The 25,344-nt window shown below is 44.3% G+C and overlaps 1 protein-coding gene across 4 annotated transcripts in view; it reads left to right on the top strand.

The window, feature by feature from the left end:
* Rich (Guanine nucleotide exchange factor subunit Rich) overlaps window positions 1-25,344 on the top strand; it is a 567,547-nt gene that overhangs the window by 101,052 nt on the left and 441,151 nt on the right. For all 4 annotated transcript variants that reach the window (XM_069303165.1, XM_069303164.1, XM_069303162.1 and 1 more), the window contains exons 7-9: window positions 4,145-4,251; window positions 13,122-13,279; window positions 18,835-19,086. In XM_069303165.1, coding sequence (XP_069159266.1) covers window positions 4,145-4,251; window positions 13,122-13,279; window positions 18,835-19,086 — 517 coding nt within the window. The remainder of the gene's footprint in view (window positions 1-4,144; window positions 4,252-13,121; window positions 13,280-18,834; window positions 19,087-25,344) is intronic.

Raw genomic sequence — 25,344 nt, 5'->3', positions numbered from 1 at the left:
TAGCATTCTCTCCCACCCCTTGACTTGCTGATCATTGGAATATTTAAATTTCTTAGGTCCATGCATCTTGCTTCCCCTGCCCCCGTTATTTTCCCTCTGTACTAATTTCTCTATGTTCTCGACCATGTCCTCGTAAAAACTATCAACGCAGAGCGGCATGTAATGTTGATACCAATCTCCCATATTTTGAATAAAATATTTTTTCATATCTTTATTAATATGTAGCCTTTTCCTTTGAAAGTGGACTTGTTTTTTCCCCAGTGGTAATTCAACGTTCAAGGCAAAGTGGTCACTAAGTAGTTCCCGAACAACCCGAGCCTCCCCCATAATCCCCTGAGAGTTTAAAAGGCAGGCATAGTCAAGCCGTCCTCCCCTGATGTGAGTTGGTTCATTGTTTCCCAAGAGACAGGTATCTGGATGATCTTGTAGAAACTGTAACCACTTGACCCCATTAGTATTAATACTACCCACTGTCCCAAGGCTTGTGTGCCGAGCATTAAGGTCCCCAATGACCAGTGAAGGATTAGTATAAATGCAGTCAGGTAAATAGTTAGCGTCGAAGCAGTTTCTGGATACATACAAATTAACTACAATAAATTCCCCTTCCCTTAATGATAATTTAACACAGACACTCTCTATACCTTGCGTTTTTGATGGCGGTTCTACTAACTCTGCTGGTATGGAGTTCTTAACATAAATCGACGTGCCTCTGACGTTATTTGCGGCGAAGAGGTCAAACCCTTTATAGCCATTTAATTTCAATAATCCTTCATTCCTATCCCCTGTCTCTTGGAGAGCTACAACATCAATATCATTTCCCATCACATAACAATGAACATCTGTAACCCTGTTTCTTAAACCATTAACATTCCATGACAACACTTTCAGTCTAGGGTGATCCATTATTAATCAATTCACTGTTTAAGTCATCCCCAATAAGTTCACTAAATGATAGCCATACCTTGTATAACATCTCCCACCTCTTCCCAAGTTCACCAGTAAAAGCGACATTGCGATTCTCAAGAGATTTTTTCAGCCCTGTGACGTCCATTATTGGCCCAAATGATTCCTTCATTTTATGTGTAATTATAGGGTTCTTCCTTTCACTACGACTATCATCATTCACACACACTTCACTTTCCTTCATTTCATCACTCAATATTTCATTCTTGTCCTCAACCACTATATCCTGATTATCCTTCACCGTTTTGTGATTTTCCTTGACCTCCTGAACGTTCAATTTCGCCTCGATGGACTCGATTCTCTGCCCAAGATGTCGGAGGAACTCACCAACTTTTCTAAGTTCAGCCCACACTTCCTTGACCGTATCACTATGACCCTCTTTCTGAGCCACAGTAGCCACTTCACTCACCGTTACACTGTCACTGCTGGAGTCCTGAGTGGTGGCGTGGCTGCTTGTTGCTGGAGCCTGCCTAAGTAAAGGTGACTCCTTTACCCATGCATTCGTCCGGTTCACTGGCACTGTTTGGGGCAGACTGTTTTGCTGTGCTCCCGGTGTCTGGATAAGAGCTCTTGCTTGCTCTGTAACATTCACCGGCCGGAGAACATCCATACTCGGCCTCTTGCTACACACAGCCGAGCTGGCATTGTGAACACCTCCACAGTTGCAGCATCTGGGAACTATTTTCTCCCCCAGATTAAGTCTGCTTCTACGCACATTAGAGAGGTGAGACTTTCCGCAGAAACGACATCATGGATCATTTTGACAGCTCCAGGATTTATGGCCCCATCTGCAGCATTTCAGGGATATTATGGGTTCTTCCACATACTTTGCTACATGCCTGTAGCCAGCCCCGGTGATGAACACTTTCTCGGGAACTTCACCTCTCACTAGAGCCACCACCTGACTCCTAGCTTCACCTTTAATAAGGTGACGCTTGGCCCACACAAATCGGTGGTCGTCGAGGATGAACTCGGGGTCTAGAATCTGAGGGTATTTGTAAATAATTACCTTTGTCAGCTTCTCGTTCCCCTCCGGTATTTCCATAACAATTCCATCATATCCTTGCTGGCTAAGAAACGTCACTGCCTCCATAGAACCTACCGTTAAGTAAGGTCTGTTTACACCTTCCTTCAACAGGGGCTCGAACTTGCGGTGTTCTCTTCCAAGTGTGACTGTCCACAGCAGCTTCTGATGATAGGCCAGCGTGCATGAGGCAGGGAAGAGAAGCCTCCATCTCCGCTGACCCTCACCTTCCTGACATCGTTCCGTCCGTTTGTCTGCATCAGTCTCGGCGTCGTTCTTCATTCTCTTGTCGTTTCCGTTAAGTGTACCATTACTGTCCACACTACGCCTTGCATCCTGTCTTCTGCGTTTCTTCTTATTCCTTGTCAGAACTTCTTGAAACACGCCCTCCTCGTCTGACTGGCTGCTTTCAGATTTTTTTTTTTTTTTTTCCCAGAAGGGTCCTCTGGTTGTTGATGCTTGGTTGGTCATGCCGAGGGTGCATCATGTTTCATGTCTGGTTGCGGCCCTCTGCCGTTATTTGCGCGCCATGGCTTCTGTGTCCGGGGATGTGCTTTGGATTGATTCAATTTTTCTTCTTCCCTCTTCATGGGTACGGGTCTCTCAGGTTGTCCACAAGATTATTAATAACACTATCGCTCTGTTTGGACATCGCTCGCGTCCACTACTTTTTTCTCGAGTCCTAACCTTGGACTGCGCTCGTGTCCAATACAAAAATATTTATATAGAATTCATTTTTTATCAGATCGACTTGGGGATAGTTTCAAAATGATCGCCTTTAGAGTGCACACAATTTGATACCAAAATGAAAGATGTAACACGAAACTTGGTGTCAGAACACTTGAAAGATTATATATGTTTTTGGTCAAAATTGTAAAATATTTGTTAAAATTCTATTTATTGTGCTATTATTATGGGACTAGTTTTAAAACGTGCGCCTTTAGATTGCGAACAATTTGATACCAAAATGAAAGATGTAACACGAAAATTTGTCAGAACACTGGAAAGATATAATTAATTTTGTGATGATGAGCGTCCAAAGTTAAAATATTTGTTAAAATTCTATTTATTGCTCTATTATTATGAGACAAGTTTTAAAATATGCGCCTTTTTATTACAAATAATTTGATACATAATGAAAGAAAAAATTAAGAAAGAAAAGAAAGAAAAATTAAGGTAGAAAATATAAACCTAATTATTATTCTAATATATAAGCCGCCAGATACAGCGGTTGAGTTATTCACAGAGCAGATGCACAAAATAGAGAACATCCTTGATAATCTAGCGAACCCAGCACCAGATATTATCTTCCTTGGAGATTTCAATCTACCAAGTCTAAGATGGAGAATGGCAAACACAAATATCATAGCAGGGAACAACCTGGGAAATAACCAACCACAGGTCAGAAAACTTTTAAGATTCTGTGACAAATTCTCGCTCAATCAACAGATTACAGAACCAACTAGGAACGAAAACACACTAGACTTGTTATTCACAAACAATGATGAACTAATCAGAAACAGTACAATCTCAGATACTACATACTCAGACCATAACCTCATTGAAGTGCGAACTAGCATAAATAATGGTAGTAGGTCTAAGATTCCCAACAAGCGTAAAGGGGTATTCAATCAATTCAATTTCAACAATAAGAGGATCAACTGGGAGAAAATAAAAGTAGACCTTGCAAACATTCAATGGGAAACGGTCTTAAGCTACAAAATTCCCACACAGGGAATAGCTCATCTGACGACTGAAGCACACAAGGTCTGCTTGAAGCACGTGCCTGTGAGGAGGGTCAGAAAGAGAACCACTCTAGAAAGAGAGTGCATTTTCGTTCAAGTTCGGGAAAGTTCGTTATTTTCGTTGGTTTTACCAGAATAGGGGTTGGTTTTGAGGCGCTTACTTTTCTGGGTGCTTGTCCCGGTTGATGGCAGATATAGAATGCTCCAAAATCACATGTGCATTTCTATTTGCCATCGCTCCTCGTGCCTCTGAGGGGGCCAGGTTCTAGCCATGGTCCCCAGTAAGCCTAGAATTCCACCCACATCAACTGATGCCAGAAGTTAGGACTATCAGCCTGGATAGCTCCGGGGAGCCTCCGGGACTTACTCAGAAAATGGTGTTTCATTACATTCAACGCTGTTTTTTTTTCAGCTCTCAGGGTGTTGTGTACATGGTTGATGAGGCAACGGGGGGATTAGAAGTATCTCATCGGATGATTCTCTCTAACAGAGACTACGGAGGCTCTCCAGGATCTGTCAGTAAGTGCTTAAAAAGATTCTTTAATATCTGTTCTGTTCATGTATTGTATATAGGTGATTATCTATTTGTAGTTATGTTATAGTTATGCTGTGATGCTCCATCGTCATTACTGATAATATAACTATTGTATTATCTTCTCTCCTGATAGAAAATCCACTTGGCTCATTGAGATTTTTTTTTTTTTTTGAGATGAGAAATGAGAAAAATACAGTACAGTATATCAATGAGAAAAAAGATTTTCTCATTGATATACTGTATATCAATCCACTAGTGTGGATTTTCTGTGAGTATCTGAAGTTGAGGAGTATGGTGTTGAACTGCTTTGCCAACACCCGAGTGCTTGGGGTCATAGGTAAACTTGGACTGGCTTCAGGAGAGGCCTCCAGACTTTTTGTCAATTCAGTAGAATCTCAGGTTGTGTAACTTTGTCCTGGTCAGTGGTGGTACAATGGTATAGAGTATGCTGCTGGTAGTGCCTGGGTCACGAGTTTGCATCACCTCAGAGCCCCAGTGGATTGTCTCAGTAATAATAATTACAGTGCTTCCTCAGTCTAATGAACCCCGCGCTATCGAATTCCCGGAAGAGCCGAACAAATTGAATTCGGTACCAAATGTTCAGTGGAACATACAGTACAAATGTTCGATTAAGCGAGGAATGTTCATCCAAGCGGTCACCGAGGCCGAGCGTCGGAGCTGGCTGTCATCAACTATGATTCGCCAGAGTGTAAACAGTTATATAGTGTTTTATTATCCTTGCCCATTGTTTCTAGGGAGAAATGGTGATAAAAATGGTGTCAGGGAGGGCATTGGTGAGAGAGTTGTTGTGAGGAGGCAAGTGGTGTCAGTAGTCAGGGTTTTTTGTTAGGGGGCAGGTGGTGTAAGTTACGTATTCTCATGGGAGGCAGGTTGTCAGCCAGGCAACTGACAACCAGCTGAAATGGTGATAAAATGGTGTCAGGGGGACATTGGTGAGAGTTGTTGTTGTCAGGAGGCAAGTGGTGTCAGTGGTAGAAGTTGTCACGGGAAGCTGGAGTAATCGTGGTGTCAGTAGAGGCTGTAGAGGCAACATGTGACTGGCGGCTCCATGCTCCCTCTCCAGCCCCCCCCTCCCCCCCTCTTCTTGGCCTTCTTCCTGCACCACCACCTGAGACCAGCCACTAACTCTCCTCTCGTCATTAGATGCCATGAGTCAATTTAATGATAATTATCTCATTATCTACACTGAAAATAGCCTTTTTATTAGAAAAATGTCATATTGGAGCAATAATAATGGTGAGAATTGTGATATATATACAGTACATATTTTAAACAGTTTGAACACATTTCCTTTACACAGAATTTTTAAATTAATACAGTTGGGGTGTAGAAAACATCGCTCCTTGAGCCATTGGGGTGGGGTGGGTGGGAGGGGGGGTTTCCTGGATCCCTCCCTCCCTCCCTTCCACTAACAGCCTACATACTGTCCTGTAATACATTAGGTATTAATACAGTACTGTACTGTATAAAATGAATAAAACTTCAAAACAGACAACATTTTATTAATTATAACAACAAACAATATTATTTGAAAACAATTTGTAAATCTATTTAGATTAAATTTTGAGTAGGCCAATAACGTGTGAATGTCAGGGCTTGGTGAGGTGGCTGGCATCATTTCAGGTGGTGTCAGGGGAGGCAGGTGGTGGCAGTGGGAGGCAGGTGGTGTGAGGTGGTGGAAATAGTTGAAGGATGGAGGGAAATGGTTGAAGGGTGATAAAATGGTGTCAGGGGAGGCAGGTGGTGTCAGTGGAGGTTGGTGGGGTCATTGGTGGGAGATGTCAGGGGAGGCAGGTGGTGGAAGGAGGCAGGTGGGGTCAGTGGTGGAATGTGTTGTCAGGGGAGGTGGAAGTGGAGAGAGAGGGAGTGTAGGGAAGCAGGCGGAGGGGGGAAGGTTGCTGACCACGCATGGCTGCCAAACCTCTAATCCATACTCTATAAAAAATCTCAATCTTAGTTGTAAAATATTTATCCCAAAATATATTAATTTTTTTGTATTAATATACATTATTAATCATTAACATGTTTCATTGTTTCGTGTATAAAACAATAGCTGACTTGGCATTGTGGTGGTTTGTGTGGGGCCGGGTACCTCTTTTTTTTTTTTTTTTTTGGGGGGGGGGGGGCCGAGTAGAGAGGAAGGAGAGGCATAGGTGAAGGGAAGTATAGAAGTGGGAAATACAGTGAGAGGTATGAAAGCAGGCGGGCTGTCCGACTTGCTGACACGATGTGTGGGTGTTGGCAGCTAAGCTAAGCTGGCTCCCTCTTGTCAGGAAGCTGTGAGTGTGTGAGAGGTTCTTCACATGTGTTTCACCATATATGGATGTCTATAGATGAATACTGTGTAGCATTCATATATATAAGCTCTGATACTTCCACACATGTTCTGTTTAAGGCTCTTTATTTTATTATTACTATTTATCGCGGGGTACCAGTGTGTCACTCCTCGAGTCATTGAAAGGAGGGGGGGGGGGGTCCTGGAGGTGTGAGAGGAGACCTGTCAACCTCATTATCTCAATCATAGCATTTCTTGGGCATCCTAAGATAATTCTCATGGCTTCATTTTGTACCTTCTCCAACTTGCCCATCCTACCTTTACCAAAACAAGAAATGACAGGTGCAGCATAATCAATAGGAGATCTTACAGTACTCAAGTATATCATTCGTAGCACAGGGACTCCCACTCCCTTTCCACAGCATGCCAAGGCCTTCAGAGGTTGTAATCTCTTCCGACATTGACCCAACAGTCTTTTCATCTCAGCTTCCAAACTCTCATGGGTATATCCAACATATATACCTAAATATTTATATATATTAACTCTCTATATTTTACCGTTTATTTTCAGTATAATGGGCCTCCGACTTCTACATTCAAACTTAGTTTTGTTTTCATTAACCACCGGTCCCATATGGTGACACAGGTTTCCGAAATTGTCCAACACTGTTTGAACCTTTGAAATATCCTTGCCCTGAAACAAAATATCATCAGCATATATGATCGGAGTTACCCCATTTGAGTATCTCTCAGATGCTATCTTATTCATTAGTACATTAAACAGGGTGGGACTCAACACTCCTCCCTGAGGTGTGCCGAGTTCAAAAAACCTCTCACCTGACATACAACCTTGATACCACATCTGAGCCTTCCTTTCGTAAAGATAATAATAAAGATAAAGATCCAGCGCAATAATCTCCCTTTAACACCAAGACTAGCTAATTCATATAAAATAACCTCTTTGTTGGCTTTATCAAAAGCTCCTTGTAAATCAATGAAAATTCTATAATAATCATTTTCATTAGCTAGACATTTAATAATACAATCAGAGGTACTTTTTCCTTTGAGGAACCCGAACAAATTACTAGACAGCTGATCACCTATTATATATAAAAGTCTATTTAAAATGATCCTCTCCATCATTTTACAAAAACACGAGGTTAAAGACACAGGTCTGTACTCTCCATTGGCTTTAGGGATAGGGATGATCATAGCTTTTTTCCATTTATTGGGAATACTGCCCTCTTTATTACTAATATTAAAGAGGTCTAAAAGTGGGCTTTTCGTCATATTGGCAAGTTCATTAAGTATTTCATAAGTTACTCCATCCTCCCCAGGGGCGGTAGATTTCCCAACTTTAATCGCCGTTATTAGTTCTTCTCTGGTAATAACTGTGCAAGTGACATCACCACTGTTACCTGCTGTAAGTATAAAATCCTTTCTTAGATCTTTCCAAGAATCTAATGACTCTCTCGTTACAGCTGGTAATGAACTAAGTTTGGCAGCTTCCGCCCATTTATTTACGAGACCATTTGCAGTTCCTTGAGGGTCAGGATGTGCAACAAAATTATGCTTTTTACCCCTTATTTTATTTACGTCTTGCCAGATTTCCTTCAAGTTTCTGTTACTCCCAACTTTCTCTGCAAACTCCTGCCAATACTTGCTCCTAATTTCCTTTCTCTTCTCCCCACACAGCCTAGCAACTGCCAGTAAAGCATTCTTCCCTTCCTCAGTCCTACCATTCCTATTCCAATCCCTGTGAGCTCTCCTCATTGTCAATGTCCACCCCTTAAGCATCTTGTCATGTGTATAATTTTCTTTTCTGGGGGGATGCTTTTTTATACTAGATGTTTTCCTGTTCAATGTTGCATTAAATACATCTACCTCCTTAATTAAATCTTCATAAAATGCTTCTGCCAAAACTGGCTTATAAGTATCATACCAAGACTTAATATGGCCAACAAGACCCCTTAATTCTCCCTCATTAAACTTTAACCTTTTCCTCTGAAGGCAGGCATGCTTTTTATTTAGTTTAAGCTGTATTTGTAATGCAAAATGATCACTTAGCATTTCATCCACAGTAAGACAATTCCCCTCTATGCCCTCAGCATTTATAAAACAAGCATAATCTAATCTCCCTCCCCTCCAATGAGTAGGAGAGGGCTCGCCCAGCAGTTGAACATCTTCATGTTCCTGCAAAAACTGGTACCATCTGCAACCATTCCTATTTGCTTTACCCCTTGATCCTAAAGCTGGATGTCTGGCATTAAAATCCCCTACCACAAGTGTATCTTCAGAAAAGAAGGAATCTGGCAAGTATCTTAAATCAAGGGAGCTATCAGAGATGTATAGATTAATGAAATTTAACTCTCGGTCCTTTAATTGTATCCGCAAGCTAATACTTTCAATACCTCTATATATGTGGGGGATGGTGTAGTGGAGGGTGTGGGTGGTGTGGTGGGTATGGGGGATGGTGTGGGTTGTGGTGTGGTGCGTATGGGGGATGGTGTGAGTGGTGGTGTGGTGGGTATGGGAGATGGTGTGGGGGGTGTGGAGGATGGTGTGGGGGATGGTGTGGTGGGTATGGGGGATGGTGTGGTGGGTATGGGGGATGGTGTGGGTGTGGAGGATGGTGTGGGGGGGGGGGATGGTGATTCTCTCATCTCAGATTATTTTCGACACTTAAAGAGCATGAAAGATATTATCATGAAGCACCGCACAACGAAGAAACAAACTAAAATTAAAAAGTTTTTGGTACGGTTTCACAGTAGGCCTACAGGACCAGCACTAGCAAGGACTCCCTTCATGAGTCAGGTGCAATGTTTCCTAATGCCAATGTGTCCTGGCATATGTAAAAAAAAAAAAAAAAAATTTTTAAAAAGGTTGTTGGGGCCAGACGGATGGAACGAATTCTGCACTGGAACGAATCGACTTCGCCCCCATATAGTTCGTTAACACTTTGGTGCACCCCGCTCGCCACCCCTCAACTGGGCGATATGGGACCCAGGGTGTCAAGGGAGTGCGCGTAAATTCTGAAAAGTGTATACTCTCTTCAACTTTGTCACCTTAATTCTCGTCCTACGAGATTAAATTTGGTATCATTGTGTTCGCAATAGAATTCTCTACAGCACTAAATGCATATAAACTCCAAAAGCCCGACTAATTACCCGCAGCAAACAGAGAAAGTGCGAACGAGTTACCCAGGAGCGCGCAAACGCGATAAAATGTTTTCACTATTTTCACTCTGGTCACCTCAATTTTTATCCTAAGTCTTTCATTTTGGTCTCAATGGGTTCGCAATAGAATTCTCTAGAGGAACATTAGCATATAAAATAAAAAACCTGGTCACGCTCCAACCGCCGACGAGTTGAAGACGGGCCACGCATTAGCCGCGAGTGAGTGCTCAGCCGCCTTCCAGCTACACTCCCAATTCCCGCCCTTTTCAAGCCTTTCTTTCGCAATTTTCTTCCTGGAAGGGCCTTGTTCATGATCACTATCCATCGTGGAGTAAGCGTAGATAGTTTCTAAAGCCGCAGTAAGAAATATAGCCACGGAAAATAGCCGAAATGTTCACACGTTTGAGATGCGAGGGGAGGCGACATTGGTCACAACAGTGGAGTGAAAACAATGGGCCCACAGCATGTGCCAAGCTGCCTGAGGGCCACGAGGCTCAACAAAGAAAATGGGAAGACATTGGCGCGCATTTTAAAACCAGTCCCAAAAAAATCGGATAAAAACCTGATTTTTGGCGATTATTTAAAGTGGATGACGCAATGCTGCGTCATCCCCGGAATTACCGCCAGTAAACGGATGACGCAATGCTGCGTCATGCCCGGGCGAAAGTGTTAAGTGAGGACACACTGTACACAGAGAAATCACACAAACGTGATACTGTATATAGCAACGAGAAAATCAACTGGTGCTCTTAGGGGACTCAAACCCACAACCAATGGACTGGTTGCCAGTCACAACCTCTACCACTGTACCACACTTGACTCTTCTCAATCTCCATCCATGGTTTATTCTGTCCGGCTTGTTGGTGTGACTGTCCCTGAGTTATCCGTAGGGTGTTCTGCAAGTTGGTCGCAGATCCTCCACACTGTGATGTGTCCGGAAACAGGTACCAACAGTCTGTTTTTTACAACCTTAACCACTGCACTGCTCTGCCCCCAAATATGGCAAACCCCTGGTGCGCAGAAAATAAATTGTTCGCAAATTTTTTTTCGGACTTCTAATATTGTTAAATACCCTTCCCTGACCACATATATGTTGAAATAAAATCAAAATTGTACTTTGGCTGCAGTGGGCTCCAGAAAATGGCATGTGATGTCATGATTTGGTGGACACCCATGCCGTAGACTCCTGGAGCCAATCGCACACCAGCTTCAACATACATGAGTTGCCACAAATATTTTTTTGTTAATTTTTTCCGCACAATTGCAAATGCATTTATAATGTTTTTCTTGCCAGTCCTATGTATATTGAACACGTTCACAATATTTTGGCAGTAGAACATTCGTAGTGTTCCAAGACACTGTGTTACAAACAGAAATCACAATTGCGTGATGCATCAAATGAACAAATCCACAAGGGCCGTGACGAGGATTCGAACCTGCGTCCGAGAGCATCCCAAACGCTGCCTTAATCGACTGAGCTACCACATGGTCAAAAGGAATTGAAACCAAAGTTCTACTGAACTTACTGGATCCTGCAGCCTCTAACTGAGAACGGCCTATTGACATCGCTCGAGTGCATAGGGGGTGTTGTGTAAAACCCTGGTTTGTGCCTCAGAGAGGCTGCAGGATCCAGTAAGTTCAGTAGAACTTCGGTTTTGACGACTTTTGACCATGACGTAGCTCAGTCGATTAACCCTCAAACCGTTAGGGATCCAAATAGCTTTAACACCCACAGGCGCAACAAAAAAAAAATTGCAAAAAATTCTTTCGCCATATAAAAGTGTTTATTTTTGTTTCCTGATCACAGAAAAAATAACAAAAAAATCATGGGTGGCATATTTTAGCCGCAATAGGGTAGGGAAGTCTGGCAAAAAAGGGGCGTTGACAGAGCCTTCGCCAGACGAGATCTACTCCGCTTGAGCTGTCAGGCGGCAGTGGCCACAAATATATTATTACCTAATTATTTCAATGTCTCTGATTGATTTTTTCTTAGTTTTTTGCAGTAATATTATTCAATACAGTGAATTGTGATATATTTATATAATAAAATATGTGAATCATCACTGTACTCAAAATTATGGTGTTCATATTAGTGATTCAATTATTATGTTTATAAAACAATAAGCAAATAGTTTTGATGTTATTACACTATATACCCAGGTTATATATAAGTATCTGCATGTTTTGCTCACCATAACGAACCACTAAGTTGGTATTGAGTCAAAATGCAACAAGGAGTGACCGCCACACACCAGCCAGCCACTCACTGCCACTCCCTCCCTCAACAACACCTCACTTGCCCTCATTCTCCTCCCACGATACTGTTTTTGCCTTTATTCACTATACACAGATGTTATATATAAGTATTTACATGTTTTGTTCACCATAACTATACATCTAAGGTTGCATGGTGAGTAAAGGCACAAAGATGTAGCTACTCACACAAACCAGGGTTTTACACAACTCCCCCCATGCACTCGAGCTATGTCAATGCCGTGCTCCTTCTTCACCCTTACTTCATTACACACACAAATCACAATTGCATGATGCATCAAATGAACAAATCCTCAAGGGCCGTGACGAGGATTCGAACCTGAGAGCATCCCAGACGCTGCCTTAATCGATTGAGCTACGACATGGTCAAAAGAGTTGAAACCAGAAGTCCTACTGAACTTACTTGGATCCTGCAGCCTCTCCGAGACACAAACCAGGGTTTTACACAACTCCCCCCTGCACTCGAGCTATATTAATAGGCTGTTCTACATCTTTGCCCTTACTTCATTACACACAGAAATCACAATAGCGTGATGCATCAAATGAACAAATCTACAAGGTCTGTGACAAGGATTCAAACCTACATCCGAGAACATCCCAGACGCTTCCTTAATCGACTGAGCTACGACATGGCCAAAAGAGTTGAAACCAGAAGTTCTACTGAACTTACTTGGATCCTGCAGCCTCTCCAAGACACAAACCAGGGTTTTACACAACTCCCCCATGCACTCGAGCTATGTCAATAGGCCGTTCTACCTCTTCGCCCTTACTTCATTACACATTTGATCCATCACGCTATTGTGATTGGGACGCTTACCTTTCTGGGTGCCTGACCCAGTCGATGGCAGACATAGAATGTTTCCAACCGCACAGGGGTTTCTATAGGCCATTGTTCCCCATGCCTCTCTGAGGGGGCCAGGTTCTGGCTCGTGGTCCCCAGTAGGCCCATAGAACTCCATACACATGACCGATGCCAAAGTCTGACATTAGCATATCAGCCTGGATAAGCTCCAGGGAGTCACCAGGTCTCACCCAGAAAATGGTGTTTCATTACATTCAACACCGGTTTTTTTTATTATAATCTTGAATAAACTTTGTTTTATTTAAGGTTATATGAAGTGGACCCCAGATGGCACAGTGCTTGGCTTGAGTTGGGAAGGTGGCGGGTTGTCTTTGTGGAGTGTGTTTGGTTCACTACTCACTGTATCCTTGCGTTGGGATTATACTGAGGATCCATTATCAAGAGCCATAACCATCACAAACATGGTAAGTACTCATTTATAGCCTTCAACTCCCAGATAACATTTCTGTTAGCCCTGGAATATGTGTAATCTTTGTCCCTCATTCCCATTATATTGTTCAAGCTGTGCAAAGAATGCTGTGTTAAATATGTGTTGAATTTGTTCCTCAAAATACTTCTGTAGTATTGACATGCTACCATGTTGTTGTACTATTTCTGGGCATCGTATCCCACCTGATGGCTGCTGCCTGAATAAATTATACAGGTTTTATTTCATAAACATAATCGTGACATTTTTATTAGCAATTAAGTGTCCATCTTTGCACCCATGCAATCTCATATCAGTCCCCTCACACTCATTGCAATCTCATATAAGTCCTCATGTCCACACCCACTCTAGAAGAAATAATTTGCACGCGGAGTACCGTTCATGGCGCACCATACCACAGCTGGTATTTGTCATCCACACATTCAATATAGCACCTGGAACAATATAATAATATAACACACCTGATGTGTGGAAAAAGGCTAACATAGTTCCAATCTACACAAGTGGCAGCAGGGAAGACCCCCTTAATTATAGATTTGTATCATTGTGTCATAGTGTCAGTCAAAATATTGGAAAAAATAATTAAAACTAAATGGGTAGAACACCTGGAGAAAAACGATACAATATCAGACAGACAGTATGGTTTTCGATCTGGAAGATCCCATGTAACAAACTAACTCAGTTTCTTTGATCGAGCCACAGAGATTTTACACGAAAGAGATGGTTGGGTTGACTGCATCTATCTGGACCTAAAAACGGCTTTCAACAGAGTTCCACATAAGAGGTTGTTCTGGAAACTGGAACATATTGGAGGGGTGACAGGTAAGCTTCTAACATGGATGAAAAATTTCCTGACTGACAGAAAAATGAAGGCTGTAATCAGAGTCAATGTATCGGATTGGAGGAATGTCACTAGTGGAGTACCACAGGGTTCAGTTCTTGCACCGGTAATGTTCATTGTCTACATAAACAATCTACCAGTTGGAATACAGAATTATATGAACATGTTTGCTGATGGTGGTAAGATAATAGGGAAGATAAGAAACCTAGATGATTGTCATGCCCTTCAAGAAGACCTGAACAAAATAAGTATATGGAGCAGCACTTGGCAAATGGAATTTAATGTGAATAAATGCCATGTTATGTAATGTGGAATAGGAGAACATAGACCCCACACAACCTATAAATTATGTGAGAAATCTTTAAAGAATTCTGACAAAGAAAGGGATCTAGGGGATCCAGCCCATCAACCGTGAAGAGCTCAGTTCCCCAGGGTACTGTGTTTGCTCCAGTACTTTTTCTCATCCTCATATCGGACATAGACAAGAACACAACCTATAGCACAGTATCATCCTTTGCAGATGACACTAGGATTTTCATGAGAGTTGGCAACATAGAGGACATGGCAAACCTCCAATCAGATGTAGATCAGGTCTATCTATGGGCTACAGAAAATAATATGGTGTTTAACGAGGATAAGTTCCAGCTCATGCGCTACGGAAAAATTGAAAATATAAAAACAGAAACCACGTACAAAACTCAGGCAAATCATAACATGAGAACGAAAAGGCAATGTAAAGGATCTGGGTGTACTCATGTCGGAAGACCTTACCTTTAAAGAACACAATAAAGTAGCCGTCACAACTGCAAGAAAAATGACAGGCTGGATAACAAGAACTTTCCACACTAGAGATGCTATACCGATGATGATACTTTTCAAAACGCTTGTGCTCTCTAGAGTGGAGTACTGCTGCACAATGACAGCCCCTTTCAAAGCTGGAGAAATTGCTGACCTGGAGAGCGTGCAGAGATCCTTTACTGCTAGAATCCACTCAGTAAAACATCTAAATTACTGGGACCGACTAAAGAGCCTAAATCTGTACTCCCTTGAGCGCAGGCGGGAGAGATACATAATAATTTACACGTGGAAAATAATTGAGGGGCTGGTCCCAAACCTGCACACAGAAATAACATCACATGAGACCAGGAGGCATGGCAGGATGTGCAGAATACCCCCGTTGAAAAGCAGAGGTGCAACAGGTACTCTGAGAGAGAACTCTATCAACATCAGAGGCCCGAGACTGTTCAACACGCTTCCGCTACACATAAGGGGCATAACTGGCCGACCCCTCACAGTGTTCAAGAGAACTGGATAAGCACCTCCAAAGGATACCTGATCAACCAGGCTGTGACTCATACGTCAGGCTGCGAGCAGCCGTGTCTAACAGCCTGGTTGATCAGTCCAGCAACCAGGAGGCCTGGTCGACGACCGGGCCGCGGGGACACTAAGCCCCGGAAGCACCTCAAGGTAACCTCAAGGTAACCTCAAGGGGTGGTTTTAGATAGAAACCTGTCACCTGAGGACCACATTAAGAACATTGTGCGAGGAGCCTATCTTGAGTTGATTTCGGGGCTTTTTTAGTGTCCCCACGGCCCAGTCCTTGACCAGGCCTCCACCCCTAGGAAGCAGCCCCTGACAGATGACTAACTCCCAGGTACCTATTTACTGCTAGGTAACAGGGGCATAGGGTGAAAGAAACTCTGCCCATCGTTTCTCGCTGGCGCCCGAGATCGAACCCGGGACCACAGGATCACAAGTCCAGTGTGCTGTCCGCTCAGCCGACCAGCTCCATGCTACTGCCTCTGCTACACTTTCTAACTTCAGAATTGCTTTTGAATACATGGATGAAGAAATACTAAAGAAATTGTTCACGACTTTTGTTAGGCCAAACCTGGAATATGCAGCAGTTGTATGGTGCCCATATCTTAAGAAGCACATCAACAAACTGGAAAAGGTGCAACGACATGCCACTAAGTGGCTCCCAGAAGTGAAGGACAAGAGCTACGAGGAGAGGTTAGAGCCATTAAATATGCAAAAACTAGAAGATAGAAGAAAAGAGGAGATATGATCACTACATAAAAAATAGTAACAGGAATTGATAAAATTGATAGGGAAGAATTCCTGAGACCCGCAACTTCAAAAACAAGAGGTCATAGATTTAAACTCATGAAACAAAGCTGCCGGAGAAGTATAAGAAAATTCACTTTTGTGAACAGAGTGGTAGACGGTTGGAACAAGTTAGGTGAGATGGTGATGGAGGCCAAAACCGTCAGTAATTTCAAAGTGTTATATGACAAAGAGTGCTGGGGAGACGGGACACCATGAGCATAGCTCTCATCTTGTAACTACACTTAAGTAATTACACTTAGGTAATTACAGTGCTCGAAAGAACAGGAATCCCTTCAGTGTTAATTCTCCTGAAGTAGACACACATGCAGTAGCTGGGACATGGAAGATGGCCGCATACTGAAAGACTTCTTATATGGAGAACTGGCATCAGAAAAGCAGCCCACCGGAAGACCCCAGCTGCATTTCAAAGATACCTGCAAACGCGTCCTCAAGCAGCTGAACATCGACATCAACACTTGGGAGAAAGCAATTGTGGTCATTGGACCAGGTGCTCTCTTTTCTCTTCTCCTCGGTTTGTTGGGACACCTTCGGTTAGGGAGTATTTTTAATGTGGCACTCTTCTTGTTGGTATTGGCCTCCGGGGGTCTGGTTGGGGAGCTTCATGCTCTCCTCTGGCTCAGGGGTTTTTGCTCTTTTAGTCCTGGTGGTCGGTTTGTTTGTTTGTTTGCAGTTGTCATCTGCTTTTCTGGCGAAGAACAAGATGTCGGCTTACCAGAGGGGTCCTTAGGTGGTTGATGCTTGTTTAATTTGGCCGAAAGTGCATCATGTGTTGTGGCCGGTTGCGGCTCTTCGCCATTACTTGCGCTCCAAGGCCTCCTTGACCGAGGATGTGCTTTGGGTTGACCCAGTTGTCAACTCTCAGGTTGTGCGCAGGGTTATTAGGTCTAGCCAGCCTGCGGTCTATCCTCGTACCGCCTATGATGCTCGCAAATTTGCTGCTCTAGCTGCCATATTTGGTAATACTGTACTGCATATCTTGGACTGACATTCGGTCGCAAGGATTTTGGATGGTGAACAGGGTCCTGGCCACCCGTTACCTCATTATTGTTCCTGGACTTAGTCAGGCGTGTGTCGCTTTGGGTCGCAGGTTGCAGCCAGTTTCCTCGAGTTCGAGTTAAGGTGTGAGTGGTGGCTGCCTCCCGGGTGAGTCTCTTTTTTATTATTCTGTGGTTAGGTATTTCCAGAAGGGCTCTCCACAGAAAACCAGCATTGAATGTAATGAAATGGCATTTTCACGGTGAGTTCCGGAGGCTCCTTGGCAACCCTCCCTCCCTCCATTCGGTGGTTCTGCATTTTTTGACATTCAGTTTCATAACTAGGGGTGGATGGCCAGCACATAGGCCTGGAGCTCCCCTTTCCCCTCCCGCTGCGCAGCTCGGCAGTTATCTTCTTGAGATGGTTATCTTAGGATGATTTCGGGGCTTAGCATCCGCGTGGCCCGGTCCTCGACTAGCCCTCATTTTTGTTACACACCCCCAGGAAGCAGCCCGTAGCAGTTGTCTAACTCCCAGGTACCTATTTACTGCTAGGTGAACAGGCACATTAGTGTGAAAGAAACTCTGCCCATATGTTTCCGCCTCCACCGGGACCAAACCTAAAACCTCAGGATTACGAATCCGAAGTGCTGTTCATTCAGCTGTCAGGCTCCCCATGAGGTGTTGGTGTGACGTCATGCTTGTTTTCAGATTGGGGAGTTCTGCCTAGCAGTTCGACTTTTGTTAGCAATGTTTCACCAGTTGGGGTCCGTTTTGGGGCACCTACATATCTAGGTACCTAACCCGGTCTTTGGCAGACATAGAATGCTTCCAACCACATGGTGGTTTCTATAAGCCATTGCTCCTCATATCTCTCTGAGGGAGGGGCCAGGTTCTGGCTCGTGGTCCCTGGTAGGCAAGAACTCCAATTGAATTGACTGATGCCACAGTGTAATACGTACATATCAGGCCGGATGGCTTCGGGGAACATCCGGGGCCTCACCCAGAAAAAGGGGTTTCATTACATACAAGTTTTTTTTTCTTGATTTTGACAGACAGCATTATAGCCTGCACAGTTAGGGGCTAATATTGATGGTGAATTAAGTACTAGAGGGAATATCCAGTTTACAGCCATGTATAATATTGCATGTCTCCGTTGACTACACCTAGGATATTTTATGAGATCTGTAAGAGTGTGATAAAAAGTAACAAGTTGCTAGATGAAGAAAATTTAAGGAAATACTGTCAAAGTTAGTGACTACTTGTCTGAATATTATTCTAGAAATGTTTTGTTTCAGTAAAATAGGTGGGAGAGATAAAGTAAGTCGCTCTTTAACAAAATATGTTGGAAATGAAAGAATAAATATTGCAAAAAATAGGAATCTAGTTGAATAAAGGACAGGGTAAGAATATAGCAAGGTTTATCGATTATATTCTGAAAAGAAGTAAGATGAAAACTGTCAAGATTCAACTACAAACATTAAAACAAGAAAGCATGTAGAACTACGAAATAAATTTATATAGCTAAGTCAAGTTCACACTTAAATTAAGAGAATGATAATTTTATGTTCATTTGATTATTCACAGGAATGGGGTGCAGAGGGCTATGAAGTATGGTGTATTCAACAGTATGAACAATGTATTGAGAACCAGCCAAGGAGTAAAGGAGCCGAGAGCTATCAGTATCTAAGAAAGTCAGATTATACAAGGAAAGAAACTACAGAAAACACAGTTCCAGGAAAGGATTTTGATGAAGAGTTTTCCCGTGAAACTAAACGCCAGACATCTGTATTGCAGTTTTCTTTTATCAAGAGTGCTCTTACTGTCAACCCGTGCATGGTATGTTGTCATCTTTTTCTCTCAAACTCTGTTTTGATGCTCTGGTCTTTTTATACAAATACAGTAGAACCTCGAGTGACGACCGTCTCAATTGGCGAGAATTTTGGGTAACGAGCGCCCAGATCGCCAACAATTCGTCTCGCATGGCGAGCGCTCGTTTGAATGACGACAGCACCACATGGTGGGGTCGCGCTGCTTCTCACACATTCTCGGACGCCTCCGACGATGCAAATAATTTTTTTTTTTTTTAAGGTGCTAATGATGCTGGGATATAAAGGGGTGACTGCTGTGATGTTGCAAAGCATTAGCTTTATGTAGAAAAAAGTAGATGAAATATTTTGAAAAACAACAAATGTCAAAAAAGTTCATTCAGTGTTCGGCAGGTAGGCTGCTCCATGTTTCTTAAATAAAAAAAAAAAACAAAAAAACAAAAAAACTGTTGAAACAATTTGAAAGGCAGACAAATGCCATAAAGGTTCGTTCAGTGTTTGTCGGGTAGGCTGCTCCATTATTGAGACATAAATGAAAATTACAAAACAAATGAAACACATTTGAAACAAAGAAAGATTGTCATAATGAAACAGCCTTCCCGACAAATACTGAACAAACCTTTATGGCATTTGTTCGTTTTTCAAATTGTTTCAACCATTTTTTCTGGGGGGAGCCCCGTCGGCTCCCCAGAGCTTTCTCAGGCTGATATGCTAATGTCAGATTTTGGCATCAGTCATGTGTATGGAGTTTTTAGGCCTACCAGGGAACTGGGCCAGAACTGGGCTCCCTCATGAGGCAAGGGAAGCAATGGCGTATAGAAACCCCCCACTGTGATTGGAAGCATTCTATGTCTGCCATCAACCAGATCAGGCACCCAGAAAGGTAAGCGCCTCAAAACAAACCCCTATTCTGGTTAAAATTGCTACCAAAAGCCGAACTAGTGGATAGAACTCCCCAACAGAAACAAGCAAACTAGTGTGACGTCACACGTCGCCGCGCCGCTGTCTGCGCAGCTCCCCCCCTCCCCAGGAGGGGGAAGGGGGCGCCCCAGACCCTCCACGCCGGCTACCCACACCTCAGTTCTTGAGGCTGATGCTATAGGCGAAGATCGTGTGCTCTGGCTCCGGTGTCTCTACATCACTGTGCTTCATGTGTGGTGTTTGTTTTCTGTGGGTGCGAGAGCCAGGAGTTATCTTCAGTACTCGGGCTGCATGCGCCTAGGGTTGCCTTCTCTAGGTGCCCTGTAAGTACTGCCCTTGGGTAGTACTTGTTGGCAAGCAAGTGGATAGAACTCCCCTAAAAGAAACGAGCAAACGAGCATGACATCACACTTCGCCACGCCGCAGTCTGCACAGCTCCCCCCTTCCCGGGAGGGGAAAGGGGGAGCCCCAGACCCACACCCGACTATCCACCCTTCAGTTCTGAGGCTGATGCTATAGGCAACGGTCATGTGCTCCGGCTTCAGTGGTTGTTTCAGCACTGTACGTAGAGTGTGGTGACTGTCTTCTAGGTGGTGCATGAGCCGGGAGGGATTCTCCAGTACTCAGGCTGCATGCGCCTAGGATTTCCTTCTCTAGGTGCCCTGTAAGTACTGCCCTTGGGGCTTGAGCAACCATCCACAAGATCCTTGGGTTCTGCCTCTGCCAGGCCGTTTATTGCTTGGTTTTCAGCCGCCCTTTGTGTGCTCGGGTGTTCTGTTTCCCTTGTTCACCTTAGGGTAGGGGGCAGTTTGCACTGCTCAGGATACTGCGCAGGTTGTTTTCACCAATCATAGCAGCCGGCTCTGTTCCGCCTCGGTACATTGTTCTCCTGCGGGGTTTTCGTTTTCTTTTTGTTTGTCTGCCTGGTGGGGGGGGGGGGTCTGCCTTGGTTCTTGCCCCTCTGTGTACTGAGTGTTCTTCCTTCTTCTGGTGGTTTCCCCTGCTAGGTCCTCGTGAGTGTACATGTCCCGGGGGGTTCAGTTCTTAGAAAGTTGTTTGGTAGACTTGGTCGCCGGTTAGCAGTACCCTGCCTGAGCTTCCTTGAGCGTGAGTTCCATCTCAGGACCCTGGGAATTCCCACAGGAACGAGCAGGTCCGATGGATATGTCCCCGGAGTCCCTCCCTCCCTTTGTGTGAGTTTGAGGGTTGCTCTGTCCCCTTGTCTCAGGGTGACTATCACTGTTTTTGCCTCCGTGTGCTGCCTGTGGGGTCGGTGGCATCTTCGACCCAGAGCCCTGCGAGTTTTGTTGCTTGTTTGTGGCTTTATTACCCAGTCTTCTGCTGACTATGCGAGGGTGCAGGCAGCACGGGCGTTGCACGTAGAGTTTCAGTGGTCACGACGCTCTAGGTTGTTTGCTCCCTGGAAGCCCCAAGGCTGCCATGTTTTTGGTTGGTGTGACAGGGCTTTGGGGTGTTGGTCGCTTCAGTTTTGTTTCCTTCCGCGCCATTTTGTCTTTCCCGTTTTAGTCTAGTCTGGTTTTCACCCCTTCGTCCCTGCATCCGGATCCTTACCGTTTGTGGGTTTGTGGTCCTGGCGGGGCTTCAATGGTCTTGGAACTCGGGTGGTTTTGGGGTTTCCCCTTCCGGGGTAGCGACTGTTCCTCCAGTCGTGTTGTATGAGCCTGCCAGTGGGCTCCCTTCCTTAGTACTTTTCCGGCTACCCGGAAAGGCCCCGGGTTTTTCTTGTGAAGCTGGGGATTTGGGAGGACAGTTTGGCCCCAGGGTCTGCTGTGTGGGTTCCCGGGGCTTGTGAGGGGCTGACTTGGGGGGGCCCATCGAACCCCGTTGGATCCCGCCAGGATTTTTTCTACCCTCTGGGCTGGGCTTGCGGTTACGAGAAGTGAGATTCCCCCCCCCCCTCTCTCCGTTCGAGTTGCTTGGCGTCGGCCCCTCCCTGGGTTCAGTTCCTTCTCCCTTGGATCCGTCGGTTCCGTCCTGTCAATGGGGTTTTTCTCCGTTTCTCCGCCCTTCTTGGAATGGTCCTTCGCCATCATATTCCCCTCTTCTCGGGCTTCTGCATGACTTTTGGTCTCGGGTGCGACTGTGCCTTTATGTGCCTTCGTGCTTTATGCTTGCTTCTATAGGTTCTCTAAGATTCGGGAAGGTTTTTGCTTCTTCCCATATTATTGGAACATCTGTCGTCTTCCAGTGTGGCTTCCCTCCGGTCCTTTCTAGGGCTTGTTGGTCTTACTCCGTACTTCTTCGTGGGTTTTGGTCTTGTTTCGTTCTTTCGTGATTGTATCTCCTCTCCATGATCTGTCTCGTCACGGCTCATTTTCTTTCCATGTTCCTTGTTGGCGCCTTCCCGCTGAGCGGTTGTGCGGTTTGAACCTCCTGTCCTGCGCTGCAGGGATGCCAGATTGGGCTCCTTGTAGCCTGATTGGGCTACTTGTAGCCTGATTGGGTTACTTGTATTCCACATGAAGATCTATGCTATGTATGTTTCGCTACTTACTATTCTTTTCGCTTGCTGTTCACAGCTGACCTGTGTACTCTAAAAAGGCAATCAATTGTTACCAACAATATTTTGTCTGGTTTTATGGTCTCATTTGTGATTTTATTTCTTCCGCTCGTGACTTCTAGCGACCCAAATCTGGTATCCCTGCGGCTTCGCATGGGCCGTGGTAGTTTGTTTTGATATGGCTGGTGTAATTACCTAAGTTTAATTTCCTAAGTGTAGTTACAGGATGAGAGCTACGCTCGTGGTGTCCCGTCTACCCAGCACTTTTTGTCATATAACGCTTTGAAGCTACTGACGGTTTTGGCCTCCACCACCTTCTCACCTTTATATGACAAAGAGTGCTGGGAAGACGGGACACCACGAGCGTAGCTCTCATCCTGTAACTACACTTAGGTAATTACCTAACTTGTTCCAATCATCTATCACTCTGTTTGCGAAAGTGAATTTTCTTATATTTCTTCGGCATCTTTGTTTAGTTAGTTTAAATCTATAACCTCTTGTTCTTGAAGTTCCAGGTCTCAGGAAATCTTCCCTATCGATTTTATCAATTCCAGTTACTATTTTGTACGTAGTGATCATATCACCTCTTTTTCTTCTGTCTTCTAGTTTTGGCATATTTATTGCCTCTAACCTCTCCTCGTAGCTCTTGCCCTTCAGTTCTGGGAGCCACTTAGTAGCATGTTGACCAGACCACATCTTCTTGAGGTTATCTTGAGATGATTTCGGGGCTTTTAGTGTCCCCGCGGCCCGGTCCTCGACCAGGCCTCCACCCCCAGGAAGCCGCCCGTGACAGCTGACTAACACCCAGGTACCTATTTTACTGCTAGGTAACAGGGGCATAGGGTGAAAGAAACTCTGCCCATTGTTTCTCGCCAGCGCCTGGGATTGAACCCAGGACCACAGAATCACAAGTTCTGCGTGCTGTCCGCTCGGCCGATCGGCTCCCGGTCGGCCGAGCGGGAGCCGGCCGACCACCTTCACCTTCACATACTAGAAGGTGAAGGGACGACAACGTTTCGATCTGTCCTGGACCATTCTCAAGTCGATTGTGATGAGGATTGTTGTTGTTGTTAAAGATTTAGCTATTCAGGACAGAGTGTCCATGTAGCACGGGCTATGGTGAGCCCGTAATTGAGTTTGGTGGTATACATGATAACTTTTTTCCTGTGATGTTTAGGTCTAAGTTTAAAATGGAGGAGAGGACTTCTCCTTTTTCCCTGCTTATTTTGTCGCTTCTGTTTTATTGCACTGGTTTTAATCTTTTTATTAACATTATCTTGGTGGCGGATGTAGATGCAGAATGCTCACTAATGAGTCCCATTCCTCAACAGCTTTTCTAATCATTGTAGTCGCGGTGGAATGTGCATCTAATGCAGCTGCTGTCTGCATTAGATGCAGACAACATTAGGTAACAAACTCAACATTAGATTAATGTTGAGTTTGATGCGCAGGGGTTCAGTAGCTTCACATTCTAGTAAGTAGTGCAATAGCGGCGGCTCTGCCTCAGTTTCACAGATGTGACACTCTTTAACTATTGGGTTCATTACCTCCCAGCAGCACTTGTACCCAAGTCTGAGTCTGTGTATGGCTACTGCAATGTCTCTGGATATCTTTTTGCCAGGCTTGAAAGAGGAGTAACCAGTGGCTTGTTCATACCATATCGCAGTGGATCTTCCTTCTGCTACTTTGGCTCTGTGGCGACTTTTGATAGTTGAGAATATTTTCTTCTTGATTTGCTCCTTTATCTGTGAGAAACTTGGAGGGATTTGAACCTGTACAACAGGTAGAGCAGTGGCAGTTTTTGCTAGTGAGTCTGCCTTTTCATTACCCTTTATGCCAATGTGACTTGGTATCCAATTTAGGGTGATTGACAGCCCTCGATTATGGGCATCTTTTCCTATATGTTGAATTTCTGTGAGGAGATGTATATTATCTCTGTGCTGACTGGATAACAATGCCTGGAGCGAAGATTTAGAGTCTGTATGAATGATGACATCATGTCAATTATTCTCAATTGTATAGTTTATTGCCTCCTTCAGGGCATATAATTCTGTTTGTGATGAGGAAATTGATGCAGGTAATAAATAGGCAAGAGAGAGGTGAGGAGCAAGGTAAGGTGTAGTAGAGGGGATAGTAGTAGGAACAAGAACTGTAGGGGGCCTATTGGCCCATACGAGGCAGCTCCTATTATAACCACCGAATGAGAAGGAGATAGTAATAGGAACAAGAAGAGGATAGCAAGGGAACGTAAGAGAAAACAATGAACAGAAAACAGAGAGAAGAGAATAAGGAAAGGAAAGAGAAAGAAAGATAAATGGAAGGGAAAGCTTATGTTAGGTCACATTTGTTAAAAGGATTAGAGCATTTGAGTATATACTGCGAAAGGGAACAGTCTCCGTGGTGTAGTGGTAAGACACTCGCCTGGCGTTCCGCGAGCGCTATGTCATGGGTTCGTATCCTGGCCGGGGAGGATTTACTGGGCGCAATTCCTTAACTGTAGCCTCTGTTTAACGCAACAGTAAAATGTGTACTTGGATGAAAAAACGATTCTTCGCGGCAGGGGATCGTATTCCGGGGAGCCGGTCGGCCGAGCGGACAGCACGCTGGGCTTGTGATCCTGTGGTCCTGGGTTCGATCCCAGGCGCCGGCGAGAAACAATGGGCAGAGTTTCTTTCACCCTATGCCCCTGTTACCTATTAGTAAAATAGGTACCTGGGTGTTAGTCAGCTGTCACGGGCTGCTTCCTGGGGGTGGAGGCCTGGTCGAGGACTGGGCCGCGGGGACACTAAAAAAAAAAAAGCCCCGAAATCATCTCAAGATAACCTC

This window comes from Procambarus clarkii, chromosome 49 (assembly GCF_040958095.1).
Source record: "Procambarus clarkii isolate CNS0578487 chromosome 49, FALCON_Pclarkii_2.0, whole genome shotgun sequence".
In the NCBI taxonomy this organism is placed as follows: domain Eukaryota; kingdom Metazoa; phylum Arthropoda; class Malacostraca; order Decapoda; family Cambaridae; genus Procambarus; species Procambarus clarkii.
The sequence above is the reverse complement of the archived record's forward strand: the minus strand, read 5'-3'. Positions and strand labels throughout refer to the sequence as shown.